Source organism: Hylobates moloch, unplaced genomic scaffold (genome assembly GCF_009828535.3).
Source record: "Hylobates moloch isolate HMO894 unplaced genomic scaffold, HMol_V3 SCAFFOLD_12, whole genome shotgun sequence".
NCBI classification, from domain to species: Eukaryota; Metazoa; Chordata; class Mammalia; order Primates; family Hylobatidae; genus Hylobates; species Hylobates moloch.
In genome coordinates this window covers 35,426,244-35,439,566 of record NW_026652287.1, presented here as the reverse complement: position 1 = coordinate 35,439,566, position 13,323 = coordinate 35,426,244, and the positions used below count along the sequence as shown (strand labels likewise).

Genomic DNA, 13,323 nt, shown 5'->3' with positions numbered 1-13,323 from the left:
GGCCGAAAAGGGCAGATCATCTGAGGTCAGGAGTTTGAGATTAGCCTGGCCAACATGGTGAAATCCTGACTCTACTAAAAATACAAAAATTAGCCAGGCCTGCTGGCACGTGACTGTAAGCCCAGCTACTCGAGAGGCTGAGGCAGGAGAATCGCTTGAAACCCGGGTGGTGGAGGTTGCAGTGAGCTGAGATCGCACCATTGCGCTCCAGCCTGGGTGACAGAGCGAGACTTGGTCTCAAAAAACAAAAAGACAAAAAGGGGAGAGATCTATGGAGGTGATGCAACAGGTTAATTGGCAGATTTGTAGTACTCATTTCAGAATGTATACAAACATCAAAACATCATGTTCATGGTAAATATACTCAATTTTTATCTTTCAGTTATGCCTCAAAAATCTGGAAAAAGAAAAAAAAAAAACCCTATGGAGTGGAGGAGAAGGAAGCAAGTGGGGCAGAGGGAAAAACGAGCTGAGACACAGACCAACCCCAGCGTCAGCTGAGCCTTCAGAGACTTCTGAGGCTGGAACTGCCCTGCAGAGGCCACCATCAGGGCCAGGATGGTCAGAACTTTATACCTAGTGGGCTCCCCTAAGAAAAGGTGTGACTCAGGCAAGGGCCTCACTGCACACATGCCTCTGTTGGATACTTTATTTATTTATTTTTGAGATAGAGCCTCACTCTAGTTGCCCAGGCTGGAGTGCAGTGGTGCAGTCTCGGCTCACTGCAACCTCTGCCTCTTGGGTTCAAGCGATTCTCCTGCCTCAGCCTCCTGAGTAGCTCAGATTACAGGTGTGCACCACCACGCCCAGCTAATTTTCTTGTATTTTTAGTAGAGATGGGGTTCACCATGTTGGCCAAGATGGCCTCAATCTCCTGATCTCGTGATCCACCTGCCTTGGCCTCCCAAAGTGCTGGGATTACAGGTGTGAGCTACCATGCCCGGCTTTATTTATTTATTTTTGAGACAGAGCCTCACTCTGTTGCCCAGGCTGGGGTGCAGTGGTGCAATCTCAGCTCACTGCAACCTCTGCCTCCTGAGTTCAAGTGATTCTTGTGCCTCAGCCTCCTGAGTAGCTGGGTCTACAGGTGTACACAACCACATCTGGCTAATTTTTGTATTTTTGATAGATATGGGCTTTCACCATGTTGGCCAGGCTGGTCTTGAACTCCTGACCTCATGTGATCTGCCTGCCTTGGCCTCCCAAAGTGCTGGGATTACAGGTGTGAGCCACTGCGCCCCGCCTGGATGCTTTATTTTAATGACTTCCTTTCTGTCCCACTACAGCCCTGTGATTTAGGCTGATTGTGTCCATTTTACTGAGGAGTAAGATGACTTGCTCAAACTCAGGCTTTATTTATTCATTTATTTATTTAGAGACAGAGTCTCACTCTGTTGCCCAGGCTGGAGTGCAGTGGGATGATCTCAGCTCACTGCAACCTCTGCCGCCCAGGTTCAACCAATTCTCTGCCTAGTCTCCCGAGTAGCTGGGATTATAGGCGCCCGCCACCATGCCCAGTTAATTTTTGTATTTTTAGTAGAGACAAGGTTTCACTATCTTGCCCAGGCTGGTCTTGAACTTCTCACTTGTGATCCACCCACCTCAGCCTCCCAAAGTGTTGACATTACAGGCATGAGCCACCATGCCCAGCCTTTTTTTTTTTTTTTTAAATGTTAAAATGGGAACCACTCGGACTTGGTTCTCTCACTCTCCCTCTTCTGAAGGAAGAGAATGGTCATCAACGGGGAATGGCAGTTGCAGCAAACAACTCCAGGAGCTGGCTTCTCCTTCTGGAGAGCACCCTGTGCCTCCTCTGCCTGGTTTCTGTGCTTTACACGTCCAGAGAAGCTTCTGTAGTAATGAACCATAGACACGATGCCTCAAAGTGTCATCTTCAAACTCGCTCTGAATTGAAAGTATAATCTTCAGCCAGCTGTGGTGGCTCACGTCTGTAATCCCAGCACTTTGTGAGGCAGAGGCAGCCAGATTGCTTGAGTCCAGGAGTCCGAGACCAGCCTGGGAAACATGGCAAAACCCTGTCTCTACTAAAAATATAACAATGAGCCTGGCATGGTGGCTCACAATTGTAGTCCCAGCTACGCAGGAGGCTGAAATGGGAGGATTACTTCAACCTGGCAGGTTGAGGCTACAGTGAGCTGAGATTGCACCACTGGACTCCGGCCTGGAGGACAAAGTGAGACCCTGTCTCAAAAAAAGTATAATCTTCAAACTCAAGCTCTTCATTGGGGATGGGGCTGAAATCTGAGTCGCGTTCTGGCCGTCACCCCAGCATGACTCCCACATACTTGCTGGTCCCCTGTTTCCATGGAGAACTCTTCACTCTGGAACCATCCCTGACGTCTCCCTCTCCAACTGAAGCCCAAAGCCTGGGCCCCTCAGGGGCCGTTCCTTGTGGATCTTGATCTCTGAGTACTCGGTGGTGCTGGGGGCCTCCTGGTCCGCAGGCTCCCAGAGCCTCAGCCCCTGGAAGCTCAGGGAGGCGTAGTGGAGCTCCTGCTCTTCCCCCTCCCCCGGGGTGGGGGTGGCTGCACCTGGGGGCGGGTGGTCTTGGGAGCTGCCTGCCGAGCATTCATGCTGGTGACCCTGAATGCAGGGGAGAAAGGGGGTCAAATTAGGGTCATGGGGGCTAAGCGATAGCAAGGAGGATGCACAAGAGCATCTGGAAGCTGAGCATTTCCTGTTTCACCTACTCATTCCACAAAGGTCGGCTGGGCCCTCATTCATTCACTTATTCATTCATTCACTCATTCAGCAAATATTTGAGAACAATAACATCTGGCTCTTGGTAATTCACTGCCAGGCTCATAAAATCCTCACCACAATCCACTGGGGAGACACTATTGTCCCCATGATCAGATGGAGAAATGGGGGCTGAGTAAATACCCCAAACCCACACATCTAAGCAATGGTCAGGCCAGGATTCACATCCAGGTCTCTCTGACTCCAGTGCCTGCTGCCTTATGGAACAGCTCCCCCGTGCCAGCCCCTGGATATTCCTGGGGGAACTAGGGAGACACTATCCCTGACCTCAGGCAGCTTGCAGTGTGGAAGGAGAAGCAGATGTTCAAGCTACAGTCAATGAAGTTACTATCTAATTGCAAATTAGGAGTGGATGCCCAGGAAGGAGGAGGTGTGAGAAAGACAGGGATTTGCTTGGACCTAGACTGACCTCAGGGACCTCGGAAGATCTACTCGGACACAGTTGTGAAATTGAGCTAGGAGCCCAGGAAAGAAAGGAAGTAAAGGATTCACCTTGCCCAGAGAAAGGTTCAACTGTTTGTGCCCAGGCGCTGGGAAGGAACCTCTAATGTAGGGCCTTGGAATATCCTGCTGGTAGGAGCATCCCTGTTGACCTGGGACCACAAGCCAGGCCACATAGTTTATGCCAGCACCGGGACTTACAGTGGGGCCTACGTAGCATCAGTTTGGCTCTGCAGGGGCTGAGGAACTGAGGTCAGTGGCAGGTCCCCTATGCCTGCGTGACCCACTCCCAGTGAACCCTGGACCCAGGCTTGGTGGAGCTTCCGGGATGGGTGGTGCCCTGATGCTCCATGCATCTGTCACACTTCCTTGCTGGGAGAATTGGGTGCTGTCCCCATGGCTCCACTGGGAAAGGCCGCCGGAAGCTGTGGGTTTGGTATCTCCTGAACCTGCCCCGAGCACCTCTTCCTGTCCATGATTTTCATCTGTATCGGTCACTGTATAAACCATCACCATGACGATCACAGCTCTCAGTGAGTCCTGTGAGTCCTAGGTGTTGTCCAACCTCAGAGTGGTCACGGGGACCCCACAACTGTGGCTGGTGTCAGAAGTGATGATGGGGACCCTTAGCTTTGTAGTAGACAATAGTTATCTGGGGAAAGGACTCACTGGCATCCTGTGTTGAGGAGGAGAGATAGGAGGGAGGGCAAAGGAGTCGGAGGTCCAGGGGGAAATAAGGAGTGAGATGGAGGGTCCACTGGATCTGAGTACAGGCAGAGTATGGACAGGCTTGGGGAGCCCTTGGTTCTGGGAGGAGATGTAGGGAGCAGTGGGGAGGGTGCCTCCCAGATCATGGGACTTAGGACTGCATTGATGGGGACCCAGGAGCAAAACCTTATTTGGGGCACAGTGATTCTGCAAGTCACCAAGGGGAGTACCCATGGCCATCCAGGAAAGGGGAACAGCCGGGGCCCCAGCAGACAGAGGCTGGGCTCTCACCTGGGAGATGAGACCCAGGGCGGAGGGCACGTCCTGCTCAGCTGCTGCCCTCTTGCGAGCGTCCTTCCTGCAGGTCTTCACCCTGAGGGAGGAGGCAGTGCCCTTCAGCCTCCAAGGTGGTCCAGAGCCTGGGGAAACTGCTGCCCACATGGCTTAGCAGAGGCTGGAAGGCTGCGGAGGCCAGTAGGGTGGGGACATATCCACGGGGTGACTTCCACAGTGAGAACTGGGGACCGTCATAGATGGCCCGGATCAGGGCTCTGGAGCAGACCCCTGCTCTATCCTCTTGCCCAAGGCCCAGTTCTCACACCCACTGCCCCAGCTAGATTCCTGCGGCTGGGACTGTCTGGCATTCTAGAACCCTCACCCTTCCCACACCCTGCATTGCCTGCCCTCCCAGGGATGACGCTTACCTGAAGACGACGAGGCAGGAACAGAAAGCGAGTAGGGCAGTGACGCCAGCTCCCAGGGCAGCCCCCAGGCCAAGTCCTCCCCCATGCTCCAGCTTCCCTGCATGGGAGCAGGGTTTGGGGTGGTGCCCTCCTAGCCCCGAGACCCTCCTGCCCCTTCCTCCCACAGACCTAGAGCTCTCGGATTCTTCATCCCCAACTGAGGCAGAAATTTAAAAATAAATATGCATTCATTCACTCCAAGAAAAGTAACGGGCAAGGAAAGGGTTAAAAAAAAAGAACAAGTTTTCCTCTGCTTAGCAAGCTCACTTCAAGGACAGTTATAAGATAATACTGTTTAAAAAGCCAAGGCCAAAGGAATAGGCTCCAGACACACCCCCTTCCAGAGCAAGGTTGAAGGAAAAAAAGAAAGAAAAACAAATTCCTGGGCCAGGTGCGGTGGCTCATGCCTGTAATCCCAGCACTTTGGGAGGCTGAGGTGGGTGGATCACGAGGTCAGGAGATCGAGACCACGGTGAAACCCCGTCTCTACTAAAAATACAAAAAATTCTCCGGGCGCGGTGGCCGGCGCCTGTAGTCCCAGCTACTCTGGAGGCTGAGGCAGGAGAATGGCGTGCACCCGGGAGGCGGAGCTTGCAGTGAGCCAAGATCGCGCCACTGCACTCCAGCCTGGGCAACAGAGCGAGACTTCATCTCAAAAAAAAAAAAAAAAAAAGAAAAACAAATTCCTTTACTGTTACTCCTTTCCCTGGCTTCTTAAGCATAACTATGTTTTACAAATGTCTGTATTTAGCCAGTTTTTTTTTCTTTTGATACAGCTACAAGGCCACCAGCTATGCAAGGCCACAAGTTATGCTGTACTATAAATTATGTGACCTATCATATAATTAACTGCTCATAAAAACCCCGCTCTGTCTTTGTTTAATGCTCAGCTTTTTAGATGTAAGTCCACTGAGCCGGTGTGCACCTAAAATAAACAATCCTCCCGTTCTCCGTATCGGTCTCTCCGGTCCTCAGTTTCCCGCGGCATTTTTGGCAACCACAAAGGGACCAGAGACGGTAGGTTTACTGCCTCCTTTGCCTCTGGGGGCTGGAGCCCCGGGCCTCAGGAGACCTGTGACCCCAGGTGCCACTGGGTGAACTTCAGCCTGGAGGAGAAATCAGCTATCCCCCGAGCTGGCGCCCCTACCCAGCAGTGCAACAAAACCTGAAAGGAGCTGCAGAACGATTTCAGAAACAGCGCACTTCAGGAACCACAATAAGCTTTTGGGGCCCAAGGCAGGACCTATCCCATAGGGACAGAAGGATAGCCTGATCACTTCCCTGGGGTGTGCCTAATAGTCCGACCCAGACGGGCTGGGGGCGGCGAGAGTGGCTCGTCAATTTGGATGAAACTCACACCCCAACCTACACAGGACGCGAGAATGGCTCGCTAAGTCGATTAGGAAAAGGAAACTGGAGGTAGCGAGAGTGGCTCGCCACCCCAACTGAGAAACTGGAGGTGGCGAGAGTGGCTTACCACCCTAATTAGGAACATAGGAACTGGGAGTGGGGAAGTGTGTAACAGTGTGTAAATGAAGAGGCCTAATTAGGCTCATCAGCCGCAAAACGGGAAGTCACAATTCTCTTAGTGTGGACTGTGTGCTCCGAGCAAAGTGTGGGGCCGACTAAGACTAGTGGTGATCTGCATATGGCTAATAGGAGCTGATCTGCATACGGCTAATAGGAGCTGCCCTAATGGCTCAGAGTTGTAGCAGGAATAAGCAATTCTCCAAAGCCAAGCAGTGTCTGAAAACTCCCGTAATAGGAGACGGTATAGTTGGCCGAAACTACAGGAAAAGTGAGTGCGCTGCGCCGTAAAGGAAGGAATAGGAGGAAAGTCCATCAAAACTTACTCCATTGAAGTGCATGTTACAAAACTTTAAGAAAGGTTTTGCAGGGGATTATAAAGTTAAGCTAACCCCCCAGAGGTTGAGAACTCTCTTTGAATTAGAATGACTTTCTTTTGATGTTGGATGGCTGACGGAAGAAACTGTAGACTAGGAAACAATTGGCCATGTATTAAAGATGGTGATAGGGGTCTGAGGACAGCCTGAGTATCCTGATCAATTTCCTTATATTGATTCATGGTTAAATATAGCACAGACAAGACCAACCTGGATCCAGCCCTGTTTAGCAGCTTATTGCAAAACACTTGTAGCCCGAGCCAAAAATAAAAGTAAGAGCAGCTTCGCCAACTGACACAAAGTTAAAAGAAAAACCCCAGAAAGAGCAAGAGAAGCCAGTTTTGCAATAGCTGCCAGAGGAAACAAATTCCTCCTCCATATGTCCCAGCCTCCCCCCTTTACTGAGGCCAACAGCCCTCCAGGAACCAAATTCAGGAGCTAGCATGCCCTGAGTCTGACCCCGAAGGGAAGGATTGGAGCCTCAAAAGGCCAGGGAAGGAAGTCAAAATAGTCAAGCAGGCAGTCTCAGATTTGGCCGTGCTCGAGCTCTGCAAATGCCTGTCAGGGAGATGTGAGGACCCACTTATTATAATAACCAAGGTCAGGTTCGGGGGGGCAACGGACCTTCATCTATCAGCCCTTTTCGACTACTGAGCTACTGATCTACTAAACTGGAAACACCATACTCCCTCCTACACGGAGAAGCCCCAAGCTCTTACAGATCTGATGCAATCCATCTTTCTGACACACAATCCAACCTGGCCAGATTGCAGGCAGCTTTTCCTAACATTATTTAACACTAAAAAGCGCAGGAGAGTAACATAGGCAGCTCTCCGCTGGCTAAAACCCCATGCACCAGCAGACGCAGTGAATGCTCAGGCATACACTCAAGTTCAGTTCTCAGACCAAGATCCCAACTGGGACCCACAGGATGCAACTCAGCTTCAGCGTTTGCAAAGGTACCAAGAGACACTTCTGCAAGGGATAAAAGCTGGTGGAAAGAAAGCAGTTAATATAATAAAAAATTTCAAAAGTGCTTCAGAGAGCTGATGAGAGCCCAAGTCAGTTTTATAAAAAACTTTGTGAAGCATTCCGGCCTTTCACCCCATTTGACCCCGAGGCTGCTGAAAATCAGCGCATGGTAAACACAGCATTTGTAGGGCAAGCCCAGGGTGACATCAAGCGGCAGCTGCAGCCATGAATGCCACCCAGCTTATAAAAGTGACCACCAAGATGTACATTAACCATGACCAGGAACAAAACGGGAAAGAGCAAAAGCAACAAGCGAGGCACCAAGCAGCTAGGCACACCAAGGGTTTAGTCCCTCTCCTCAGCCCGGCTCTACCTGGAAAAAGAGAGCGGTGGGGACTGGCCCTGGAAAAAAAACAAACAAACAAAAAAATAGAAAGGCATAATTCTTACAACTTGCAGCAGGCATCTACTAAGCCTCTAGGCTGATAACGGCCCGGGGTGGACTATGGCTGTGCAGATCCTACCTAGCCCAAAAAAGTAAGTGTGAAAAAGGAAAAAAGAAAAATCAGACAGAAACAGGAAAGACAGATGGCAGTGCGTGTGTGCACGGGGGTGGGACCCACGCCGTAGCCCGGTCCCACTGGCCAGCTGTAGGAGCAGGAGAACTCAGGAAGGAAAAAGGAAGCAGAACATAGGCTTAAAAAAAAAAGGCCAATCTGTTGGCAGCAGCCCTCATAAAAAGAAAAATTAGCAGGCCGGGCATGGCGGCTCACACATGTAATCCCAGCACTCTGGGAGGCCGAGGTGGGCAGATCACAGGGTCAGGAGATCGAGACCATCCTGGCTAACACGGTGAAACCGCGTCTCTACTAGAAATACAAAAAATTAGCCGGGCGTGGTGGCGGGCGCCTGTAGGCCCAGCTACTCGGAGAGGCTGAGACAGGAGAATGGTGTGAACCCGGGAGGCGGAGCTTGCAGTAAGCCGAGATTGCACCACTGCACTCCAGCCTGGGCAACAGAGCGAGACTCCGTCTCAAAAAAAAAGAAAGAACGAAAAATTAGCAATGTGAAAGGAGGTGGACAGAGACGTGGACATGGAAAAGGTCAAGTTAGGCAGGGATTTAAGAGCCAACCAAGGCTATAGAGGGATCAATGTGCAAAATGCAAAAAGAAAGGCCACTGGAAGGAAAAATGTCCAGAAGGCAATAAGGGAAATGGCCAAGGCTGCGAGACAAAGAAGCCATGGGCCAAGGGCTGCTCCACCTTAGAGGAACCAAATACTGATCTGATCGGGCTGGCAGGAGCTGAAGGATGTGAGGACTAGGACAGACCAGGCTCCTTCTCATTAGGCCTCTCGGAGCCCATGGTCACATTAAAAGTTGAAGGCAGCAAAATTCTGCTGTATCTGGATTCCATGTTTCTCACTGATGGCTAAGCCATTATATAAAATTACAAAGCGGGGGAAAAAATCCCCTCCTCGCCTGTAATCCCAGCACTTTGGGAGGCCGAGGCGGGTGGATCACGAGGTCAGGAGATCGAAACATGGTGAAACCCTGTCTCTACTAAAAATACAAAAAATTTGCCGGGTATGGTGGCGGGCGCCTATAGTCTCAGCTACTGAGGAGGCTGAGGCAGGAGAATCACTTGAATTTGGGAGGCGGAGGTTGCAGTGAGCTGAGATCCCACCACTGCACTCCAGCCTGGGTGAGTGAGATTCCATTGCAAACAAACAAACAACCCTCCTCTGGAAAAGTGAACAGGAAAAGAAGCCAAGCCTTATGAAAACTTGCTTATAAACCAGGTGCGGTGGTTCATGCCTGTAATCCCAGCACTTTGGGAGGCCGAAGTGGGCAGATCACCTGAGGTCAGGAGTTCGAGACAAGTCTGACCAACCTGGAGAAACCTGTCTCTCCTAAAAATACAAAATTAGCTGGGCATGGTGGTGGGCGCCTGTAATCCCTGCTACTTGGGAGGCTGAGGCAGGAGAATCGCTTGAACCCGGGAGGTGGAGGTTGCAGTGAGCTGAGATCGTGCCATTGCACTACAGCCTGGGCAATAAGAGCGAAACTCTGTCTCAAAAAAAAAAAAAAAAGAAAAAAAAACTTGCTTATAAACTTTACCAAAATGCTCATGCCTGTAATCACAGCACTTTGGGAGGCTGAGGCGGGCGGATCACCTGAGGTTGGGAGTTCAAGACCAGCCTGACCAACATGGAGAAACCCCGTCTCTACTAAAAATACAAAATTAGCTGGGTGTGGTGGCACACGCCTGTAATCCCAGCTACTTGGGAGGCTGAGGCAGGAGAATTGCTGGAACTCGGGAGCAGGAGGTTGCAGTGAGCCGAGATCTTGCCACTGCACTCCAGCCTGGGTGCAAGAGCAAAACTCTGTCTCAAAAAAAAAAAAAAAAAAAAAAGGTGATCTCCGGGAACTAAAGGAATTAACCTTAAAAAAGCAAATGCAGGCTTTAAAAATAGCCATGCAAAGTGTTCGTAGTTAGGTACATGAAAGAATGCCTATAAGCCTGACATGCCTTTAAACCTAGAAACTTTGTTTAAGTTAAAAAGTAAAACCCAACCTCTCTAGGACCCATGGGGGATGGGCCCCATACTGTAATCTTGTCCACTCCCGCTGCTGTTAAAGTTGCAGGGGTTGGCCGGGCGCAGTGGCTCACACCTGTAATCCCAGCACTTTGGGAGGCGGAGGCAGGCAGATCACGAGGTCAGGAGATCGAGAACATCCTGGCTAACATGGTGAAACCCTGTCTCTAGTAAAAATACAAAAAAATTAGCCGGGCGTGGTGGCGGGCGCCTGTAGTTCCCAGCTACTCGGGAGGCTGAGGCAGGAGAATGGCATGAACCTGGGGGGCAGAGCTTGCAGTGAGCAGAGATCGCGCCACTGCACTCCCGCCTGGGCGACAGAGTGAGACTCCATCTCAAAAAAAAAAAAAAAAAAAGTTGCAGCAGTTGTACCTTGGATCCACCACAGTCAGCTGAAGCTGGCAGCTTTAGACAAGTGAACCAGCCAGTGCGACCCAGACCATCTGACCTGGCTGATCTCACAATGAGACTGAGTTGCTGCTGAGGATGATAGCCCTGCTCTGGTCACTCGGGAAGCTGACCAGTCTACGCACGGCTGAAGCTTAAGGAAACAACAAACCCTACTCTAGTCACACACCAAAAGCTGACTAGTCTATGCACAGCCGAAGCTTAAGGATTCATCAAGCAAATAAATGTGGTTAAAAATCTTAGAACTAGTAGTTTTCCTGTACTACTAACTGTTTTATTATTGTTCTGTCATTGTGCTTAAACTCCTTCCCCAGGCAAGGACCTTTTCTGTTCTTGTTGGGTATAAATATGCTGTACATTGTTTTGCTGTTGTTACCCCTTTAACCATGCTCAAAGAAACACCTATAAAAAGGTGTCCCCACTGTACACATACTACCTGGCAAGGGAATAGTATAACTAGAACTTTATTGTATCATGCTTATTTTAATCCCAGCACTTTGGGAGGCCGAGGCAGGCGGATCACGAGGTCAGGAGATCAAGACCATCCTGGCTAACAAGGTGAGATCCCGTCTCTACTAAAAATACAAAAAATTAGCCGGGCATGGTGGCGGGCACCTGTAGTCCCAGCTACTCGGAGAGGCTGAGACAGGAGAATGGCGTGAACCCGGTAGGTGGAGCTTGCAGTGAGTCGAGATTGCGCCACTGCACACTCCGGCCTGGGCGACAGAGCGAGACTCCGTCTCAAACTGTGACGCTCTTCCGACCAAATAACAAAAAAAACCCAGAACTCTTTCTATGCCTAGCAAGCTCTCTTCAAGGACAGGTATAAAATAACATTTTAAAAAGCCAAGGCCAAAGGAATGGGCTCCAGACACACCCCTTCCAGAGCAAGGTTAAAAAAAAAAAAAAAAAGACAAATTCTTTTACTCCTTTCCCTGGCTTCTTAAGCATAATTATGTTTTACAAATGTCTGTATTTAACCAGTTGTTGTTTTTCTTTTGACACAGCTACAGGGCCACAAGTTATGCACTATATAATCAACTGCTTTTGTTGTACTTTTTTAAGTCCGCTTATAAAGACCTTGCTTTGTCTGAGGGCAGTGGCTCATGCCTGTAATCTCAGCACTTTGGGAGGTCCAGGTGGGTGGATCACAAGGTCAGGAGTTCAAGACCAGCCTGGCCAATATGGTGAAACGCTGTCTCTACTAAAAATACAAAAACATTAGCTAGACGTGGTGGCACATGCCTATAATCCCAGCTACTCGGGAGGCTGAGGCAGGAGAATTGCTTGAATCCAGGAGGCAGAGCTTGCAGTGAGCCGAGATCGCGCCACTGCACTCCAGCCTGGGTGACAGACCGAGACTCCCTCTCAAAAAACAAAACAAGGGCCGGGCGCGGTGGCTCACGCTTGTAATCCCAGCACTCTGGGAGGCCCAGGCGGGCGGATCACGAGGTCAGGAGATCGAGACCACGGTGAAACCCTGTCTCTACTAAAAATACAAAAAAAATTAGCCGGGCGTGGTGGTGGGCGCCTGTAGTCCCAGCTACTCGGAGAGGCTGAGGCAGGAGAATGGCGTGAACCCGGGAGGCGGAGCTTGCAATGAGCCGAGATCGCGCCACTGCACTCCAGCCTGGGTGACAGAGCGAGACTGCGTCTCAAAAAAACAAAACAAAACAAAACAAAACAAAACAAAACAAAAAAACAAAAAACCCCTTCTTTGTCTTTATTTAATGCTCAGCTTTTGAAATGTAAATCCACTAAGCTGGTACTTAACTTAAATAAACAATCCTCCTGTTCTCCATATTGCTCTCTCTGTTCCTCAGTTTCCTGCAACAACCACCAGCCACAGAGCAGGGACTTTGTCCCCATCCCTTCCCATCACGCCCAGCCCCTCTCCCCACAACCTTGAACCTTCATCTTTCTAGGATCCTGTCTCCTTTCTCCCTGAACCTCAGCCCCCCACAGTCCCCTCACCTGGTAGCAGCTGGAAGATGGAGCCACTCCAGGCCCCGTGGACGTTCCAGGCCTCACAGCTGAGCCTGAGGCCGGAGCTGAGCCCTCCATGGAGGCTCAGGGAGCCGTTGGCCCAGGGCCCGGCTGAGCTGGGGGTGACCTCGAAGGAGTCCTGGCTGCTGTTCCCTTCCAGCAGCTCCTCCCCAAGCCACTAGTGCAGAGAGGGGGCCAGGCTGGCTTGGGAGGAGCAGCTGCAATGCAGACCCTCAGCCTCCCAGAAGCAGGAGGGGCCCAGCAGCTGTGAGGGGTCTGAGGGGAGGGAGGACAGGACTCAGCAGGGGCCCCTTCCTGGGACCCAGGTAACCCCCTTTCCCCACTCACAGTGCACGGAGAGGCTGAGAGAGACGTGCTGGGAGCCCAGTGGGTGCCAGGCGTGGCAGGTGAACTCTCCTTCGTGCTCCATTTGAACGCGTGGCAGCTCCAGGACCCCAGGGTCTGAGGGCTGGGAGGGGCCCACGGTCTGTCCCCCCCGGGTCCAGCTCAGCCTGGCTGGGGGGCTGCTGTGGGTGACACAGACCAGGCGCAGGCTTTGGCCCTCCAGGACCAGGAGGGATGTGCCGTTCCCAAGGTTTTCCAGGACTAGGGAAGGAAGAGGCAGAATCGATGTGCAGCTCAGGGCTCAGGGACCCTCCTGCGTGGGGACCCTCCAGACGCCTGGGCCCCCAATTTGGCACCGAGAGGCCCTGGCTCCTCTGTCCCCTTTCCTACCTGTCCTGTTTGCTTGGGAAACCATCACTCTCAGGTTCTCTGGAGG

The 13,323-nt window shown here is 51.2% G+C and overlaps 1 protein-coding gene and 1 non-coding gene across 2 annotated transcripts; both read right to left on the bottom strand.

Moving 5' to 3' along the window:
* Positions 1-1,345: 1,345 nt before the first annotated feature.
* SIGLEC11 (sialic acid binding Ig like lectin 11) lies at positions 1,346-13,323 on the bottom strand (the record flags this gene model as incomplete). Its single annotated transcript, XM_058425743.1, is given in 6 exon segments — positions 1,346-2,604; positions 4,222-4,303; positions 4,635-4,731; positions 12,531-12,818; positions 12,891-13,148; positions 13,278-13,323. Coding segments are annotated over 6 exon segments (1,038 nt in total), but the record flags the coding sequence as incomplete, so codon positions are not given.
* On the bottom strand, positions 1,685-1,895 carry LOC116479837 (small nucleolar RNA U3). The gene has a single exon (XR_004251128.1). It is a non-coding gene; the product is annotated as a small nucleolar RNA U3 (small nucleolar RNA).